General features: G+C 52.3%; 7 protein-coding genes across 7 annotated transcripts; 5 read left to right on the top strand and 2 right to left on the bottom strand.

The window, feature by feature from the left end:
- The first annotated feature begins 1,882 nt into the window (after positions 1–1,882).
- BO83DRAFT_374631 (fatty acid alpha-hydroxylase) lies at positions 1,883–3,786 on the top strand. The gene is made up of 3 exons (XM_025530247.1): positions 1,883–2,958; positions 3,013–3,261; positions 3,328–3,786. The coding sequence occupies exons 1-3, from the start codon at positions 2,240–2,242 to the stop codon at positions 3,473–3,475; spliced, it is 1,116 nt and encodes a 371-aa protein (XP_025392793.1). The 5' UTR covers positions 1,883–2,239; the 3' UTR covers positions 3,476–3,786.
- A 196-nt stretch (positions 3,787–3,982) lies between these two features.
- Positions 3,983–6,486, top strand: BO83DRAFT_329664 (putative RNA splicing factor (Pad-1)). Its single transcript, XM_025528204.1, has 4 exons — positions 3,983–4,921; positions 4,977–5,285; positions 5,349–5,828; positions 5,887–6,486. The coding sequence occupies exons 1-4, from the start codon at positions 4,254–4,256 to the stop codon at positions 6,143–6,145; spliced, it is 1,716 nt and encodes a 571-aa protein (XP_025392792.1). The 5' UTR covers positions 3,983–4,253; the 3' UTR covers positions 6,146–6,486.
- Positions 6,487–8,115: 1,629 nt separating this feature from the next.
- On the top strand, positions 8,116–10,209 carry ptcA (type 2C protein phosphatase PTC6). Its single transcript, XM_025530246.1, has 2 exons — positions 8,116–8,249; positions 8,402–10,209. The coding sequence occupies exons 1-2, from the start codon at positions 8,189–8,191 to the stop codon at positions 10,021–10,023; spliced, it is 1,683 nt and encodes a 560-aa protein (XP_025392791.1). The 5' UTR covers positions 8,116–8,188; the 3' UTR covers positions 10,024–10,209.
- Positions 10,210–11,067: 858 nt separating this feature from the next.
- Positions 11,068–12,036, top strand: BO83DRAFT_303045 (CDP-diacylglycerol--inositol 3-phosphatidyltransferase; the record flags this gene model as incomplete). The annotated part of the gene is made up of 3 exons (XM_025527174.1): positions 11,068–11,233; positions 11,290–11,666; positions 11,719–12,036. The coding sequence occupies 3 exons, from the start codon at positions 11,068–11,070 to the stop codon at positions 12,034–12,036; spliced, it is 861 nt and encodes a 286-aa protein (XP_025392790.1).
- Positions 12,037–12,687: 651 nt separating this feature from the next.
- leu2A (3-isopropylmalate dehydrogenase LEU2) lies at positions 12,688–14,311 on the top strand. Its single transcript, XM_025535717.1, has 6 exons — positions 12,688–12,790; positions 12,864–12,884; positions 12,955–13,023; positions 13,085–13,180; positions 13,254–13,881; positions 13,968–14,311. Exons 1-6 carry the CDS (start codon positions 12,740–12,742, stop codon positions 14,198–14,200), a joined length of 1,098 nt encoding a protein of 365 aa, XP_025392789.1. The 5' UTR covers positions 12,688–12,739; the 3' UTR covers positions 14,201–14,311.
- An 84-nt stretch (positions 14,312–14,395) lies between these two features.
- On the bottom strand, positions 14,396–16,143 carry BO83DRAFT_433808 (anaphase promoting complex subunit DOC1; the record flags this gene model as incomplete). Its single annotated transcript, XM_025535716.1, has 3 exons — positions 14,396–15,338; positions 15,466–15,813; positions 15,864–16,143. 3 exons carry the CDS (start codon positions 16,141–16,143, stop codon positions 14,479–14,481), a joined length of 1,488 nt encoding a protein of 495 aa, XP_025392788.1. The 3' UTR covers positions 14,396–14,478.
- A 200-nt stretch (positions 16,144–16,343) lies between these two features.
- BO83DRAFT_374625 (phosphatidylserine decarboxylase 1) lies at positions 16,344–18,243 on the bottom strand. The gene has a single exon (XM_025530245.1). It carries the CDS (start codon positions 18,125–18,127, stop codon positions 16,487–16,489), a length of 1,641 nt encoding a protein of 546 aa, XP_025392787.1. The 5' UTR covers positions 18,128–18,243; the 3' UTR covers positions 16,344–16,486.
- Between the last annotated feature and the right edge of the window lie 82 nt (positions 18,244–18,325).

The following is an 18,325-nucleotide window of genomic DNA, read 5'->3' as shown; positions in this document are numbered from 1 at the left end:
TGTCCTACTCGTCCAGCCATGCCCAGTGCACGCCCAGTGCCCCGTCAACTTCATCCACTCCAGATCCAGCCTCCATCCTTCCTTTTCCCCCATACGGACAGGGGCGAACCCGCCTTGTCGGAACGAGCGATCCGGTACAGTGGAAATGTTACGCAACTTACGCCGCATACGCAGCGGGCGGGTCATTATCCAGCCCGTAATTTCGCCCTTCCCGGCAGAGGGGGACCACTTAGAAATCGTGACTACACTGGCTGTGTGTGTGGCGAAGGCAAGTACGAAAGTAAATATAGATTGATTTAAATAGCAGTAGCTAGCTAATATGAGGAACACGGGATGCGATGTGGCCAGTAGCGCTTCACCAGATTGTGGAAATGGAGCATAATTTACTGCTGAACTTTTCTGTTCGGGCGTTGAATTCGGTTCGGCTGGGCGTTTAGTAACTCGAGTCCTCCCCATCCTCGCTTACTAGTGCTTTCTGCCCAGCGCTTACCCTCCCCATTCAACCGTCAACTAACTACTATCTAGATAGTATCTTGCTTGCCGATCTCATGTCCCAACTCTCAACGTCGTTAGTTGCTATTATACTTTTGGTTTCGGAACCTGCTCATAATCGCTCGTTTTGGCCAGACTTTGACCATCAGGCACGCCGCACTGCTTGTTCGGATGACAGCCTCATTTCTCATATTCCGAAAAAGCCACCCAAAGCTCAGAGCTCTAGACGTACTGTGATACATCCGACTGTCGGGGGTCTTCTGATGCGTCCCAGATCCGCCCCAGTGTTCAGCTGCCATCGACGCTTTGACGACCCCCCCGATAGTAAAAGAGGCATGCTTTGGGAGGAGATCCGCTTGGAGACAGTTTCAGGCCGCCATGCTTTTGCCTCGGACGGCGAGTGACCAGTGCCCGGGTTCCAACTCCACAGACCGAGATATGATGGTACGGTGTAGTATTCTGCTCCCTCGCACACGCAGAGCCAAAACCCACTCGAAACCCGTACTCTAGTAGGCAGAAAAGAGACATCCCGGATGGAGTCCCACTAAATACCACCAAAAACCGGATTGGTCTGTCATTGGTCGCATGAACCAGTAGGCAGGATTATTGACGATCAGGCCATCACTTGACGGATATCATGTAGATAGTGGGTGCGGAGTAGCTACTGCTAGACTACTGACACTGAAAGACAGCACCACAACAGTGACTCGGTACCGGCATCCGCAAATATCTTGTATGGGCTCATGTGATCGGGCAATTTACTCCGTAGATGCGCTCCATATTGGATGGAGACCACAATGGCTCCATTTTGCGCCCAGCTATGATCACTGCACCAATGCGTACGGGTTGACCACACAATCCAAGAAAGAATATCTCATTGGGGCCATACATCTGATAAGCAACACAGTCCACAGTAGTGTCTTGGGCAAAGCGGTAGCCAGTCTTACCTACAGTGTCGCAAGGTTAGCCTTAGAAGTGCGAGAAGAATGCGGTTGCTTAGCGCTATACTGGGGGGGTTATATTGCTGTATGCTGTCGCTAATTTGGCAGGAGCTCCATATTAAGTGTGAACCATAAACCTGCGTTTCTTTTTTGACCCAAAAACTGGGCGCCTTCCTTTTGTAGCCTCGTATCCGTAGTACTCTGTACTACCTTGCCCACTTAAACCCCTTCAGCCGTTCAGCTAGCCTCTTGTTTCGATCAGGCGCCTGTCGCTGCCTTATAGATAGATGCCTTGTATAGGCCTTAGGCACAAAAGTCAGTCCACTGCTTACTAAAATGGCCACTCAGGGGCAATTCCCAAAGAGGACTAGTGCCTTCCGCAGACTCCCGTTGTATCCCCGACGGCCTTGAGGAAGCGCCTCCTCTATGGTGAGCCACACGATCGCTCTTTGTATAGAGGAGAGAGAAGAAGTTATTGCTTTCTCAATCACACAAACTTTTCACAATCACCCTTGCTGTGTTGTAGCAGTGCTTGCTAGACTTTTTGCGATTGTTGTGCTCTGTTGTTTCAGTGGTTCAGCGAATTTTTCCTTCGGAGCCTCGGACCCGTGATCCCTGCTCGATATTTTGAAGCTCACGCCACTTCTCCCTCAGCCATTTATAGCGGTTTGCACCACAACTGATCGCTAACCGTCCAACTACGACTCTCGCATTACACCCCCTACCTCCAGACTTTCGTCTCTTCCCTTCGTCCATCGATTTCTCAACACGGTACTGGCTCTTTAGGCTTTTGCCTTGCGACGACCATGCCTGGCAGAACCCTTCCAACTTTCACCCCGGCCGAGGTCGAGTCTCACAACGATGCCAACTCGTGCTATGTGACCCTTGGATCAAAGGTCTATGACGTTACTGACTTTGTCGCCGGTCATCCCGGTGGTGAAGAGTTGGTCCTCGAATATGCTGGCAAAGATGTGGCGGAGATACTGCGCGATCCGGCATCCCACGCCCATTCGGATTCGGCATACGAAATTTTGGACGAATGTCTTGTTGGGTTTGTCTCGTCGGAACCCAACGGGAAGGCAGCAAATGGGTGCACCCCTCAATCAAAAGAACAGCAGGCGGTGTTTGCAACAACTGGCTTGTCTTGCGAAGAGGACCTGTCGGTAGAGACCGATCCTACCAAGGATTATCAGACACATAAGTTTTTGGATCTCAACAAGCCTCTCCTTCTCCAGCTGTGGAACAGCGGGTTCACCAAGGAGTTTTACCTGGATCAGATCCATCGCCCGCGTCATTACAAGGGTGGGGAGTCCGCGCCGCTCTTTGGAAATTTCCTTGAACCTTTGAGCAAGACAGCTTGGTATGTTGTTCCTATCATGTGGCTTCCTCCAGTCACATATGGGACTATCGTTGGTTTCTCTGGACTGGCGAATGTGCCGGCTGCCGCTGCTTATTGGGTCGGTGGTCTCTTCCTCTGGACCTTGATAGAGTATGTCATGCATAGGTTTTTGTTTCACATCGATAAGTATGACGCTCTGCCCCATTCATCTCTCTAGTCGCTGGTGCTAATGCTTCGTAGGTGGCTTCCTGATAACCGCGTTGGCCTTACCCTTCACTTCCTGCTACATGGAATCCATCATTACCTACCCATGGACAAGTATCGGTTGGTCATGCCACCGACTCTATTTGTCGTCTTGGCCGCCCCATTTTGGAAGTTAGCGCACACGGTGTTCTTCTACAACTGGTATGCCGCTGTGACGGTCTTCTGTGGAGGTGTCTTCGGCTATGTCTGTTATGACATGACTCACTACTTCCTCCACCACCGCAAGTGAGTAAATCTATTCTCCAAGCTCTTCGTTTAATATTTTTGCTAACCGCTGATGTTCATCTATAGCCTCCCTTCCTACTACAAGGCGCTCAAGAAGTACCACCTCCAGCATCATTTCGCGGACTTCGACAATGGCTTTGGCGTCACTAGTCGCTTTTGGGACCGCGTCTTCGGCACTGAGCTTGAGATTCCGTCTCCCAAGAAGACCCAATGAACATACGTGACATCCTGATGCTTCATACTCTGGTTTCTCAGTGTTCCCCCATTATTTGCTCTCTATTCACATCTTTAATGTACGAAGTAATGTCGCCGACGTGTGTTTATTCTTACCCACGCTGACAATCCGGAGTTGGGCTTCTTGTGTGAATCTTTTCATGTACATTGATTGTCAAGGCCGGATGAAGAAAACTAATATGTTATTCTTCCATGATATGTGACCATGACTCTCGTTGCTTTTGTGAAACCATTATCTACTATTGTACAGAGTATATAGCCGCTTATAATATAATCTTTCTTCCATCTACACTATCGATGAAGTGAGTTCAAGCCGGGGTACGGTTGAGTGCTAGATGACCCGTGGTTCATAGCCGTGTTAGTCGGCGCGAAAAAAAAAATATGAAAGGACAAAAGATAAGGAGGCAAAGACGCCAAGACCACGTGACGTGTCGGCATCCCACGCCATCGGAACATTGAGGTGGACAGTATCTTCACATCTCTTCACCTCACTCCTCAGCTACAGCACCACCCCTGTAGGGAATCCGCTTACCCCGACTCCTAATTATACGGCTTCGAGAATATCTATATTACAGTGTTAGAAACAACTCGCCGGCTTCCGGATTTGAAACAGAAGGGTTCGCTCAAGTCAAGCTTGATACGCCGTCACTCTCTAACCAAGCCAAAAGTGACCTCAATCCTTTCCGCGCAACCTTCGTTGCATTTGTATTTTGTTCAGTTTAGCCCAGGAAAAGACAAATTGCAGCATATATCTTAAGATGTCAGGTCTCGATGTTGAGGCTCTCCTCGAGTCCACAGCCGCTCCGCCATCTCAAGACCCTCCCCGTTCCCAGGACCGCGATGACCGCTCCTCCTCGAAAACTGACAGCAATGACCGTCGGGACCGCGATCGGTCACGAGAGAAGGACCGCAAGCGCAGGGACCGCAGCCGTGATCGACGTCGCTCGCGAGACATCGATGGAGATGAAGACATGAAGAGCCCGAAAAGCGAACATGGCAGTGCTAACGGAAGCCATAGAAGCAGAAAGAGGAGCAGGAGTCGTGATAGCGAACGCCGTCGGTCTCGTCGTGACCGCTACGGTGACGATTACCGTTCTGGTGGCGACTTCTACCGCGGTGGTGGACGGGCTCGCACTCGCTCTCGGTCGCCTTACGATGATCGCTATTACCGCCCCTCGGGCCGCTCCCGTCGCGATGAGCGAGATGAAGACAGACGCACTCGCCGTGACCGCAAACGAAGCCCGAGCCCGAGAAGCCGCGAGAGGACGCCGGAACCTACCGAGGATGAGCGTGACAGGCGTACCATTTTCGTTCAGCAGCTTGCTGCGCGGTTGAGAACTAAGGAGCTGATTGCGTTCTTTGAGAAAGTCGGACCTGTCAAGGAAGCCCAGATCGTCAAGGACCGTGTCAGTGGGCGGTCTAAAGGGTGAGTTAATCTCCTTCCCAGACGATAGGAGAGCTGTGTAACTGACTTTCACCAGTGTCGGTTATGTCGAGTTCAAAAGCGAAGACGCCGTTGCACCCGCTATCCAGCTTACCGGACAGAAACTTCTAGGAATTCCCATTATCGCGCAATTGACTGAAGCGGAAAAGAACCGCCAGGCCCGCAATCCTGAGGCCAGCAGCGGCAACAATCACGCTGCTCCATTTCACAGGTTGTACGTGGGTAACATTCATTTCAGCATCACTGAAAGTGACCTCCAGAACGTCTTTGAGCCTTTTGGCGAACTTGAATTTGTCCAGCTGCAAAAGGACGAGACTGGTCGCAGCAGGGGTTATGGATTTGTGCAGTAAGTTATACCCCTACACATTCTACTCCTATCACTTACAAATGTTGCTAACACTGTGCCTAGGTTCCGTGATCCAAACCAGGCTCGTGAGGCCTTGGAAAAGATGAATGGATTTGACCTTGCTGGTCGAGCAATCCGCGTTGGCCTTGGCAACGATAAGTTCACTCCTGACTCGAACGCACAACGCATGCAGAGCCAAGGTGCAAACCAACATAACTTCCAGGGCTCTCTTTTCTCGGGTCACGGAGGACGTGGTGTTCAAGCCGGCGGTACCAGCAATTTCGACCGCGCTGGTGGCCGTGACTCCGAAAAGGGGGCCGGTGCTAGTGCATTGGACGATACGGATGTTGCCGGTGTAAACTTCAACAACTACAGTAGGGATGCATTGATGCGCAAGCTTGCAAGAACAGATGAACCAGCCGAGCCTGCTGCCGACGACCAGCAAAAGGTGCTCCGTCCCAAGACTGAGGCCAAGCCTCTGCCTGTTAACGTCAACATGGCAAGTCGGTGTGTCATGCTCCGCAACATGTTCGACCCCAACGAGTAAGTTGTCCTGTCATAGCTCTCTTGATCGGTATCTGGAAGCTAACAATGTCCACAGGGAGGAGGGCGAAGCTTGGATTAAGGAGCTGGAGGATGACGTTCGCGCTGAGTGCGAAGACAAATATGGCCATGTTGTTCACATTGCACTAGATCCCAACTCGCAAGGCGATATCTACCTGAAGTTCGACCGCGTCCAGGGTGGCGAGAACGCCATCAAGGGCCTGAACGGGCGTTTCTTTGGTGGTCGACAGATCACCGCCCAGCCCGTCGTCGACGCTGTCTACAGCAGTTTGTTCTCCCGAACCAAAGCGATCTAAAGTATAGGACATCGGCCCGCGCCTACCATGACCACATATGGGTAGGTATTACATCTAATTTTGTCTCTCTTACCAGGTGCAATCTGTGACGGCCGGACCACACTTTGGCCTTTGAAACTGTTGAGCGGTTGCTTCGGCATGGTGCTTGGCTTGGATGACACTGCCCCTGGTAGGTGCCGGTCTTCTTGACATCTTACCCTTTATGGTTGTCTATCAGGCCGAGAGCCTCGTGGAATGATCTTGTCTATAGGGATTTGTACATTGCGTTAGCGCCAAACAGTTTTTTCGTAACCTTGTTAATTGACAATTGTCGGTCATGAAAAGATTGTTGTAATTTCAAGACCACTAATGACTTCATCATCTGAGTCCTTCACTGAAGTACTGCCAGTGTTTTGTAGATACCACCATACATTTCCCGTTGCTCCCCTTTCTCACATATGAGATTGTATAACATCTCATAGAACATTCCCAACACAACACTGTATAACAGGGACACTGGTCGATAATACGACACTACCTGCAAGTCCACATTGTATAATTTGCGTGTGGACTGATCTACAAAGTACTATACATACAAACCCTGACTGTACCTGATATATATCGGGAGTCTGCTGATCCGGCACTCCCCCCTTCGCACGAAGCATTATCCTGGTTCCCAGAACCAGTATCTCGACAGTGTGTCCGTCTGCTCATCTACTATCGGCTAATAACTCCTGCTGCTTACCAGCACCTAACATCCCACGACACCCACAACATCCGTGACATCTGCTCTCGAGTGTATTATTCTTCGCACTCAAACATATACTCACTGAACGGTAGGACGTTGATCTCGCAGACAATTGAGAAGGAACTTGAGAGCAATATGTATTTTCCTGCGATGTTCATTCAATTTGAGTGACAGAAGGTGAAGGCTTAGGAAACCATCCCAGCTACTTCGCTTACTCATTTGATGAAACAGAACACATCATTATTACTAGTACTTGCACCCCAACCTCAGCTCACATCATCATTCTTTTACAGTCTTCGTATTCAGCTTACATGGCATACATTTTCTGACTCTTCTCATGCGCCTGGCTTACGTACGGACATTGGGCTACCGCATTGAGTGACTTAATCCAAAGTCAATAAACAGCTCAACTACGCGACCATGGCTAGCCACGATCATTCCATCAGTGTGAAGAACCCAAATTTGACAGATAAGAATTATCGGATCAGGCTGGGGATGTCTCCAATTGACGTGTGCATTTATTCGGTGGAGCCAACTGCGAGCACAATATGTATGGCTGCCGTCTTGCTGCTGCCACGTTTTCCTGCTTACTGGAGAGTTTCTGACCGCTATGATAGACTCATAACGGTAGCTAACAGCGAATGAATTTTCTATGACGTTGATGAGATTCCTCTTGCGGTTGGAATAGCTCGTTTAGTAGGAGGCATTTTCAATGCGTGTCTTGTTGTCAGATGTGTAGTTGATGGGTCTGGGATTAGTGTAGTGAGACATTTGATCGAGAGCGCATACGGTGGATGTTCTCATCCTATTCCACAGATCTGTTTGTTTTCTTGAAGAAACGATGAGACGGTCTAGAATACCGCAAGTGAGATTTGTTTGTTCTCTTCCAGTCTGCTGTTCCAATGATGTATTCGAATAGACGGGGACAAGACTCAAGCGTTGGTTACTGGTGAGAGGAAAGGAGGAAAAGTTGGAGAATTCCACTATTTCCACCCTTTAGCAACAGAAAAGGTACCAAGTCTGTTGCCTGAAGTATAAGTAACAGGGTGTAGCAAAAATTGTAGTTGAATTGTTGCGAGGGAGGGAGAGACAAAAAGCATGAGAAGTAGAAGTAGTAAGAAGAAGTGCCGTTGTGTTTCTCCGCCGCGCTGATTGCTCGGCCCGCAAAATCAGCAGCCCCCGCGGATTCCCGATAAAAGGCAAAGAACCTTCTTCCTGCTTCGTGTCCGGCACCTCCCTTTGTGTGCTCGTGTTTTCTACTTTGCTCTCCCAGACTTTTTTTCCATAGACATAATCCTACCAATGCTTCGGCCTTCATGATTGGGTCTCCCGCCAAGCGAGTCTCCGTCCAGGTCCGGACCCTGGCTGACAGTTATCGTGAGTTCGCCTCCTCCCCCAGATTTCTCTTATCTCCGCGCCTTTCTTGCGCCCAGCCAGATCGGCCTGGAGTTGCATGGTCGTCCTGCATTCGCGTCTCACCATCTCCCCCCTCCCCCCCCCTGGCTAACCTTTTCTTGTCCTCTCTCTAGTCTATATTATCTGGTCTCGGCATCGTCGTTACTCGACCAAGTACATCGTTCCTGACGATATCCGCCCCACCAAGCGTCGCGAGTTCCACGACTATTTCGTCACTCATTTGCCCTCGTCCTCGCTACATCCGGATCCCCGGGGTCCTTTGGCCCCCTTCCACAAACTCCCTCGTGCAGAGTCGGTCCCCCATACGGGCGAGATCTCGCATTCTCCGGCCGCATTCCAGCCCCTTGTCGACCGGGACACCACTGTCGTTCGCATCCCACTGCGGAGTGCCAAACACCACTTTGGTGCACACAGCTTACGAGGCACCCGGCCCTACAATGAAGATGCCTACCAGGCTGGTGTCATCGATATACCCGCCTTTGCAAAACGTCCACCGGCCTCTTTGACGATCAAGAAGACTGGCACCATCCCTGTCCCCAGGGAGAGCCGCGGGGCCGACACCGCGAGCGGGGATCCGCAGGTCTTCTATTTCGGCGTCTTTGACGGCCATGGCGGAACGGAGTGCAGTACTTTTCTGAAGGACTGGCTTCATGAATATATTCAGGATACCGCGGCCGCCTTTGAACTACAGTCGAGTCTCCGACAAGGTCCAAGCGGCCAGTTCCCGCAGGGCGCGGATCCCTCATCCGGAGCGCTGCCAATAGTACAAGGCGGTAACTCTAAGCGTATCGGAGAATTAGAGAAGATCCTTGTGCAGAATTGGAAGACATTGGTTGGCGGCTATTTCAAGAGATTCGTTCCACCTCACTTCACACATGCCGGAAAGCAGAATTCGACGACCGATGTGGATTCTGGCATGGGAGTCACCATTGAGGAGATCTTGGAGTATGCCTTTCTCCGGACTGATCTGGAGTTCGTTTCGGCACAAGCGGCTAAGAGAGACGATGAGTTTACCAAGGTCGGTCAGCCAATGCATCAGGATGATATCCTGTATGGCCCAAGCCGCTCCCGATCGTTGAACATCGGCGGGGTCAATCGCTTCAAGGGAGGCAGCACGGCCAGTATTGCGCTCATCTCAACTCCGACGCCCGCTCCGTTTTGGCACCCTAATGCTCCATCTAGCCTGCTTGTATCGCATGTCGGAGATACCCGGATCCTCTTGTGTTCCACTTTGACCGGCCAAGCCATCCCGGTCACGTCCAACCATCACCCCTCGTCGCCTATTGAAGCTTCCCGGTTACGACGCTACGCTACCACGTTTGTGACAGACTCGTTTGGAGAAGAGCGGATGAGCGGGCTTGCCAACACTCGATCTTTTGGGGACGTCCAGTCCAAGCGCATCGGTGTCTCGGCAGAGCCTGAGATCCGTCGCATTGAGATGGGCCCAGCTGAGTATTCGTTCTTGGTGCTCATGTCGGACGGAGTCAGCGGCACGCTCCTAGATCAAGAGGTCGTCGACATCGTCAAGGAAGCCAAGACCCCCGACCAGGGTGCTTCCGATGTGGTCAAATTTGCGACTGAGGTGACCCGTGAAGGAGACAATGCCACCTGCCTGGTAGTCCGATTAGGCGGGTGGGAGCGACGGCTAGAGGGAGGACTGGGCAGCTTGGGGACAAAGGAGTCTCGAGAGTGGCGTCGGCAAGAAGCGACAGATCCGCGCAGGTCACGGAGATGATAATGAAGATTTTTTTCAACATTTGATAGAGATTATGCCTGTTTGTATATAGCTTATTTCTTCTGCTGCTCGTTTGGTTCGTGCTGCTCGAGAGAGCGTTGCATAGTTTACATCTGTACATACGCAGTCCTTGACAACTAATTTCTGTTGTTTTGTCTACACGCCACTACTTTTAGAATGGGCTTTTGAGTAAATAATTAGTTGCAGGTTGAATTCTAATTGATGTATGGAAAGGGTAGATCAGGGTCCACGGGCAACTCTTGGTCGAGACCGGCCCGGAAGAGGATGTAAGGCTGGCCGCAAACAGAAAACAGCTTCTCCTGACCACCCGCCTCTCTAAATCTTTCTCATCATCACTTGGCTCCTCTTAGAACTCGTTGTCGCACCTTTGACACTTAGATTCTGTGATCAACTGTCTTGATCAGTGCAATCGCACCACTCGCCGGATTGCGGCGGATGAATTAAGGTGACCGCATCGTGAGTGGCTCCTTCTTATCACCCCCCAACCTTATCGCCAAACCTCACACATGGCCATTTTCCTCTCCTGACCAACGTGGACAGACTGCCCTTCCATGCGCTGCTAAGATAGTCACGACTTCCCTTCTGTTGGCTCTCTCTGTACAGTGACATTAATCCCTGTTGTTCATTCAAATCCTGTGGGCTTTGGCTTCTGACACAGGCGCGTCGCAAAAAAAAGCAGAAGGTACGTGTTCCACAAAGCTTTCAGGAGAATCTCCGGCGCCGTCGTCTTCTCTCACCCCATCTGAACTTGCCTTGACCTCGTGGTCCATTTCTAGTGAGACACTGTAAGACGTGCTAACGTTACTGTCTCCATCTCTCTAGCCTTCTTACCCGACTGAGTTTTGCTGCTCCGATTGACTCGAAGCTTGCTTCGGACACGGTCCACTCGCCGTCCTCGTGGAACCCCTCGGATAGAGCTTCTCCTTCTTCCGTCAACTCCCCGTCGCCCAGGCGTTTTTTCCTCCCGGACCTCCTACAAACTAGTTCTACTTTTGTTTCAGCATTCATATTATTTTCGCCACGATGGGCCCCCGAACTAGATCACAGAAAGCCGCCGCTGAGCTGGAGGCAACCGACCCATCGCCGGCCGTTAACGGGACTTTGCAGGAGTCGCCAAAGAACGGTGCAGCAGCCACTGTTGATGGGGATGTGGAGGAAAACGTGTTTCTTTTTGCTCCGAACTTGATCGGTAAGAGCTCAGCGACTCTATTGCAGTCTGACAACACCTAACTTAGATGGGACTAGGATATGCGCGTGTTGTGTTGACGATGGCCTCCCTCTACTATATGCCTCTGCACCCGCGGACGTGCTCCCTCCTTTACAGCGTGTCGTGCCTGTTGGATGCTCTGGATGGATATGCGGCACGCTACTATAACCAGTCTACCACATTTGGTGCGGTGCTGGACATGGTGACGGATCGGTGCACGACCGCGTGTCTGCTGGTCTTCCTGAGCTCCGCCTGGCCACGGTGGGCCATTATCTTCCAGAGCTTGATCGCTTTGGACATGGCCAGTCACTACATGCACATGTACGCGACTCTGAGCATGGGAGGTTCCAGTCAGAGCCACAAGAAGGTGGAGGCTAGCCGCAGCTGGGTCTTGTACCAGTATTACCACAGCAGGGTTCGTTGTTCGTTTGCGTCTCTTTCGGTCAACATGCTGACATGCACCACAGACCGTTTTGTTTATCTGCTGCGCGCTGAATGAGCTGTTCTTCATTGGACTGTACCTGCTCTCTTTCTCTTCCCCCACCCTGTCTCCCTCCCTCCTGCAGCCTGTGAGCACTGCCAGCCCATGGAGTGCTGGGGCTCTGGAGATGGCGCGCGCCAATAAGATTGACAGCTTTTGGCCTTGGGTGATTACCGGCATTTCGGCTCCCGTCATGGCTCTGAAGCAGTTCATCAACGTTGTGCAGCTGGTCAAGGCGAGCAAGTGGCTGGTGGAGGGCGACATTGCTAGCCGCAAGGCCGTGCGCAATGGCAAGAAGAACTAAGTCATTTTTGCCAGTCCGTGGCTGAAGTAGGCTTGTTCTGACTACCAGTCAATTCGATAATGCCCGTTGGGCTACGTTCCCGGGATCTGGAGGAGTGATGTATGTTCCCCCGACCGGGTCAGATATTTTCTGCATGGTTCTGGTGCTCTGGCTGTTTCTGGACAGCTCAGAGTGATCCAGGAGTCTCCCCATAATTTCCCTTACCCCCTGTCTCTCTTCATTTTTCTATTTCTTTTCTCTGGCTCGAGGATATCGGTCATGTCTTAGTATATGTGATGGGCGGGACTGCGGCATATAAGGCTAGGTGTACAGACGTCTCAGGGCAAAAATGGGACGATATTGGAGGCGTGCTTTATTGATTCTCTACTTGCATGGCTTCTGTCTTTGTTTCAAATGCTTTTTTCGTGTGATTAAATTGGCGCCGCCATCGTCGATAGCATTTTTAATCGGGACTACTAGAGTGGACACATTTACAGTGAGTCAATGTTAATAATAGCTGTAACTCCGGTGGTAAGCGTGGGTAAAAGTACACACGCCGCGCTAAACCGGGGGCGGACTAGGGCCGGCAGTGGCTCCGGTGTCGGCGCGGGGAGCCTCGCCAACTGCCCCGCCAGTCCGTATAAGTTGTAGTTTATACCTCGTTCTCCTCCGCTCAATCGTCCACTTTCCCCCGTGCCAGACTATTCTTTCACTCGCCCTCATCATGCCCGCCTACAACATTGTCGTTTTCGCCGGTGACCACTGCGGTCCCGAGGTGAGTCCGCGCTGAGCCTATACCCATGTACAGCTCCGGACAATCGACTGACCCAATGCCAACGTCAATCTAGGTTACCGCCGAGGCCATCAAGGTTAGCAGATCATGCTCAGCTCCGAATTGAGCGTCCAGATTCCCTCAATGCTAACTATGCTCCACCACAGGTCCTCCGCGTCATCGAGAAGAGCCGCGATGATATCACCCTCAACCTCCAGGACCACCTGCTGGGCGGTGTACGTCCCATCCAAATCTCATCTACAACACCCATCAAACGCTGACACTATAACTATACAGGCCTCCATTGACGCCACCGGCAACCCTCTGACCGACGAGGCCCTGACCGCGGCCAAGAACGCCGATGCCGTTCTCCTCGGTGCCATCGGTGGACCGGTACATCCCCCCCCAACCACCAACCACCATCCTCACCACCATTACCACCACCAACAACTAACTCTGCAAACAGAAATGGGGCACCGGCGCCGTCCGCCCGGAGCAAGGTCTCCTCAAGCTGCGCAAAGAAATGGGCACATTCGGCAACCTGCGTCCCTGCAACTTCGCCGCCCCTTCCCTGGTTGAGCACTCCCCCCTGAAAGCCTCAGTCTGCGAGGGCGTCGACTTCAACATCATCCGCGAACTGACGGGTGGAATCTACTTCGGAGACCGCAAGGAAGACGACGGCAGCGGCTACGCCATGGACACGGAGCCCTACTCTCGGGCCGAGATCGAGCGCATCACTCGCCTCGCCGCACACCTTGCCCTGCAGCACAACCCCCCTCTCCCCGTGTGGAGTCTGGATAAGGCCAATGTGCTGGCTACGAGTCGTCTGTGGAGAAAGACGGTCACTGAGGTCATGGCGAAGGAATTCCCTCAGTTGAAGATTGAGCACCAGCTGATTGACTCGGCCGCTATGATTATGGTTAAGAACCCTCGCCAGTTGAACGGAATTATTGTTACGAGTAACCTTTTCGGTGATATCATTAGTGATGAGGCTAGTGTTATCCCTGGTTCTTTGGGTTTGTTGCCTAGTGCTAGTTTGAGTGGTATTCCGGATGGGAAGGGCCGGGTTAATGGTATCTATGAGCCTATTCATGGTATGTTGATCCCTTTCCCTTCCTCCTCTTCTTCTTCTTCTTTCTTTGGATGTTGGTAGGGTTTGCTAAACTAATTGGCTTTGCAGGCTCTGCTCCTGATATCGCTGGCAAGGGTATTGTCAACCCCGTTGCTGCTATTCTGTCCGTCGCTATGATGATGCAGTACTCTTTCGGTCGCTTCGACGAGGCCCGCGCTATTGAGGCTGCTGTTCGCAATGTCCTCGAGTCTGGTGTTCGTACTGGTGACATTGGTGGTAAGGCTACCACTAGCGAGGTTGGTGATGCTGTTGCTGCCGAGCTGGAGAAGTTGTTGAAGTAGGTTAATTTGGTTTGGCATGATGGGGTGGAAAAGTATTGATTGTTGGGCGGGTGACCCGCACGAGATATGACTGGATTTAAATGATGAATATAATAATTACATTGCTACTACCCACGCTACTGTCGGGATCGTCCTTGCTGGTACTACGTACTAACTAAGTATGGGGAGTTATTGTATGACAGCTGCTGCGTGTATGACATATTGATGTATGTTGTAAAAGGGGGGGTATCTAAAACTCCGCGAAATGCTATCAATCGAGCTCTGACAATGAATGACTACTACCGAATAACAGGCTCGCCCATCCAATCCGGCTCCTCCAAACTCGTCACCACCTTGGAAACACCATCACGCTCCATATCCTCATGCGTACTGGCTCTCAACGACCGTCTGGCACTGTGTCTCCGGACACGACCATCTGCCGACGCTGACGGCGCATTTCCTACCCTCTTTCTCTCATCATCTCTCGCAAACACCTGGAACCCGCGCACATGCGTATCTTTGCCGTTCTGGTGATTCTCGATAATTCGCATCTGAATGACCATGGCCTTGAGCACGTTCCCCGCATACGGATCATCCTCTTCGTCGTCGTCATCGTCATCATCATCCTCATCATCTTCATCCACATCAACGTCAGGATCCTCAAAGATAAACCCGCCCCTTCTCTTCCCCTTCCCCTTCCTCCGCCTCCCCGACTTCTTCTTCTTCTTCCTCCCTCCACCAGCACCAGAACCAGAACCAGCACCACCCTGCCTCTGCGCACTAGTAGTAACCCACCCCCCACTCCTCCCTCCAACGCCCTCCAACTGCACATCAACCCACCCACACGGCCCCTCACCTTCCCAATTAGCAAACTCGACCAGATCATTCCCGCCCATACCCGCCAGGAACGTCATCTTAGTAGGTGTATAACTCTCATCCATCTCGAAGTCCAAATACACCCTGATGCGCACAATAGCCACCAACTTGAAGAAGTGCAAAGTGAGGGTATGCGGTTGCGGACCATCGGATTGCCAGTACTGCGTTGGCGACGGGTGACGGAGGGCAGTCACGCCACAGCCGGGCTTATGAGTTGAGACGGTCCAGCTCGCTAAGGAGGAGATTTCGCGGAGGTTAGCGGGGAGGGGAGTTGGGGATTTCTCTGTGCATAGATCGTTTTGAATGATTAGTTTATATGTCTTTTTTTTTTTTTTTTTTTTTTTTTTTTTTTTTTTTTTTTAAGTAGGTTGACTGATAGCTGTAAAGTGGGTGGTGGGAAGGGTAAATACCTCGCTCATGTAGCATCTCCGACTCGCTACCAGCCTCCGGCTCAATCTCCACATCCTCTTCATCCTCTTCGACCTGCTCGTCATGTTCCACTTCTTCTTCTTCTTCTTCGTCTTCTTCCTCGATATCAGAAGGCCCCGCCACATCCACATCATGGGCAGGTAGCATTCCGTCCTCCTCGGAGATAGAGCGCTGAAACTGCCGCTGTCGGTGCCGGGTTCGCTGACGGGCGATGGAACTGAGTGTTGTCTCGTGGCTGAATCCGACCCCGTCGTACTCTTCTGGGATAGCGTCGTCCTCCTCTTCTTCCTCGTCATCAATATCCTCATCGTCGTCCATCATCTGGTCCGCTGGGTGGTTGGGCGGACGGCCATGCACGCCGCGTCCGAAGAGAGAGAACAGGGCGGCCGTTGCGGCGGGGTTGTGAGCTGCATGCTGGCTGGGGTGGCTGTGGAGGGGATGATCGGGGTCGAAAGTTCCAGAGGAAGGATGGAGCGTGGGAATGGAGAGGCCTTGGGACGGAGGGGTTTGGAATTGCGCGTGGTGGCCGAGGCGCGAGCGATTGGCGCGTTGGGGCGCCGGGGGTGGTTGTTGCGGTGCGTGGTGGGGGTGGTGCTGTCGGAGGGGGAGGAGGTGTCAGGTGCGGGGTGTCGACGGAGGAGATGATGGTGACGCGGCATGTTGGATACAGTTTGGAAGCAAGTTATTGTGAATTGGCCATGGTTCGTGGGGATTTTGAGAGTGTTTGTTGATGCTGGATCGAGAATGGATGGAAAGCTTCATGGATGGACTGCCGTTATCAGTCACGTGTTTCTTATCGGGGCTGTGCTATGTAATGTACCTATGGGGTAGATGAGACGAGTTAAAAAAACAGTTTAGTTATTAGATCAGCTAATAGCTGAGATGTACAGGAACAGTGTATGATACATAAGCAAGCGCCCCGGATCTTCGTCCGGTGGTGCACAAATTGGTCTATATGGCTTTTTTTTTCTTTGGTGGTGAACTTCTGCCCGTATGTCACCTTCAGTGTTCAACATCAACGAATCCGAGCTTCTCTCCCATCTTAATGCGCTGGCCCTTCTCAATGGTCCAGTTGAATCCTCCCTCGCGTCGGCCCTCTTCCCAGCCCGCGTCGAAGGACTTACGGGTGCCCACCGGCGCCTCGAACACCAACACGATTGAGCTACCAAGTTGGAATCCGCCCATTTCCTCACCACGCTGCAGAGGGTGACCTCCCAAGGTTTGGCTGGCGTGGAGGTAGGTAGCCTCGACGAATCCAGGGTACTGCTCACCACGCTTGGCCGCAGCGGCGGCTGCCATGTCGGCCGCGGTGTCCGTAGTAAGGCTGTTAGTACGCAACTCTGCGTCAAAGTTCACCTTGATCGAGCCAACGTTCGTGGCACCCACGGGGGTATAACTGAAGAAACCCCAACGCCAGCGGCCCAGCAGCACGACGCGTTCATTGAGGGTGAAGAGACCCGGCAGGTGGCGCTGCAGGTACGGGGACACCGAGAACAGTTCACCCGCAAAGTGACGACGGCTCTGCACCACCCACGGCACTGGCGAATGGAAGCGGTGGTAGTCACCCGGAGCAAGGTAGATCACGACATAGTAGAGAGCATTGTTGGACGTCGGCTTCGGGGCGTACCACGGCGCACCATCCCCACGAGCCAGGTCAGCCTTGACTTCGGCTTCTGCAGAGGCCTTGTATGGGGTGGATGCATCGATAGATGCAGAACGCTTCCGGGCGCCGCCCTGGTCTCCTGCAAGGAGCGTGGGAAGCGTATAGGAGATGCCGTTCATCTTGGCAAACTCCGCGTCCGCCAGCACTTTGGCTTCGGTTCCCTGGGCCGGCTCGCCCTGGTGGTCTGTGAACTTATCTGTGTGGTCGGCATGGTTCGGGGTCGCGGCACCCAACAGGGCGTCCAAGCTGTATGTGACACCCTTGACCTGCTCGACTTCACCACGTTCAATCAATCCAAATTGTAAGATACGTCCGTCGGAGGGTGCAAGAATAGCGCGAGTGTCAGGGTCCAGAGGCCGAACACCGGGTTTCAGTTTGCGATAGAAGAAGGCTGCCAGGTTGGGATAGGTGTGAAGGTCGGGTTCCTCAACCTCGTCTAGGTTGACGCCAAAGACCCAAGAGTAGAGTTTAAATCCTGGAACACGGAAATAATAAGGCAGCTCAATCTCATTGAAGCGCCCCCAGAGCCGCGATATGGCCTTGAGCGGCAAGGTAGACATAATTTGGACCTGCCATGGTCCACTCAGTCGGTGCTTGGGACGGGGAGGAGCTTTTTCGAAATCAAAAGTCTCGCCGGCAGCTTCTCTCTCTGCACGTTCACGTTCCGCCCGCTGAGCCTTGTAAAACTGCAGCAAGCCAAGCAAGCCGATACCGAGACCGACAGGGATGGGATACCATTCGACTTTGGTGTTTCGTAGGGCAAAACGGAGTCGGGAGCCAAAGGTGCTTCGAGGGGAAGGGTTTTCGTGGGAATTTTGATGCTGATACTGTTTCCAGGACTGTGAAAACTGCCTGGCACCGGTCTTACGACGACCAGTGGCCCGCAACGAGACTTCCATCAATCCTACCTTCTCCCCATGAGGGGAGACTGCGAACTTCCGGCAACACAGGGCAGAACGGCTGGACAGGCACAGGGCCATAATGCGGTTCTACTCGGAGCAAGTCATCCCAGAGGGGGGGGAAGTAAAAGCAACAAGTGCGAGACACCTGCCCTCTGATCACGGAACCGGGATCAACCGAGGAAGCAGCTGTGATTGCAGGATGAGATCGTCAATCTTATGACAGTCAAAACACAAAAACCCGTGATCGGCATCGGTTTGCTGCTTCACCGCCGGGCA

This window comes from Aspergillus eucalypticola (genome assembly GCF_003184535.1).
Source record: "Aspergillus eucalypticola CBS 122712 chromosome Unknown BO83scaffold_2, whole genome shotgun sequence".
NCBI lineage: Eukaryota > Fungi > Ascomycota > Eurotiomycetes > Eurotiales > Aspergillaceae > Aspergillus > Aspergillus eucalypticola.
Note: the sequence above shows the minus strand (reverse complement) of the source record. Positions and strands in the feature narration are given on the sequence as shown.

Bases quoted from the DNA above. Each gene is read 5' to 3' on its own strand.
- BO83DRAFT_374631 (XM_025530247.1), top strand. From the start codon at position 2,240: ATGCCTGGCAGAACCCTTCCAACTTTCACCCCGGCCGAGGTCGAGTCT. The intron at 2,959-3,012 runs GTATGACGCTCT...AATGCTTCGTAG, and splicing joins TTTTTGTTTCACATCGATAA to GTGGCTTCCTGATAACCGCG. The intron at 3,262-3,327 runs GTGAGTAAATCT...GTTCATCTATAG, and splicing joins TACTTCCTCCACCACCGCAA to CCTCCCTTCCTACTACAAGG.
- BO83DRAFT_329664 (XM_025528204.1), top strand. From the start codon at position 4,254: ATGTCAGGTCTCGATGTTGAGGCTCTCCTCGAGTCCACAGCCGCTCCG. The intron at 5,286-5,348 runs GTAAGTTATACC...CACTGTGCCTAG, and splicing joins AGGGGTTATGGATTTGTGCA to GTTCCGTGATCCAAACCAGG. The intron at 5,829-5,886 runs GTAAGTTGTCCT...CAATGTCCACAG, and splicing joins AACATGTTCGACCCCAACGA to GGAGGAGGGCGAAGCTTGGA.
- ptcA (XM_025530246.1), top strand. From the start codon at position 8,189: ATGATTGGGTCTCCCGCCAAGCGAGTCTCCGTCCAGGTCCGGACCCTG. The intron at 8,250-8,401 runs GTGAGTTCGCCT...TCCTCTCTCTAG, and splicing joins GACCCTGGCTGACAGTTATC to TCTATATTATCTGGTCTCGG.
- leu2A (XM_025535717.1), top strand. From the start codon at position 12,740: ATGCCCGCCTACAACATTGTCGTTTTCGCCGGTGACCACTGCGGTCCC. The intron at 12,791-12,863 runs GTGAGTCCGCGC...ACGTCAATCTAG, and splicing joins GTGACCACTGCGGTCCCGAG to GTTACCGCCGAGGCCATCAA. The intron at 13,181-13,253 runs GTACATCCCCCC...CTCTGCAAACAG, and splicing joins TCGGTGCCATCGGTGGACCG to AAATGGGGCACCGGCGCCGT.
- BO83DRAFT_374625 (XM_025530245.1), bottom strand. From the start codon at position 18,127: ATGGCCCTGTGCCTGTCCAGCCGTTCTGCCCTGTGTTGCCGGAAGTTC.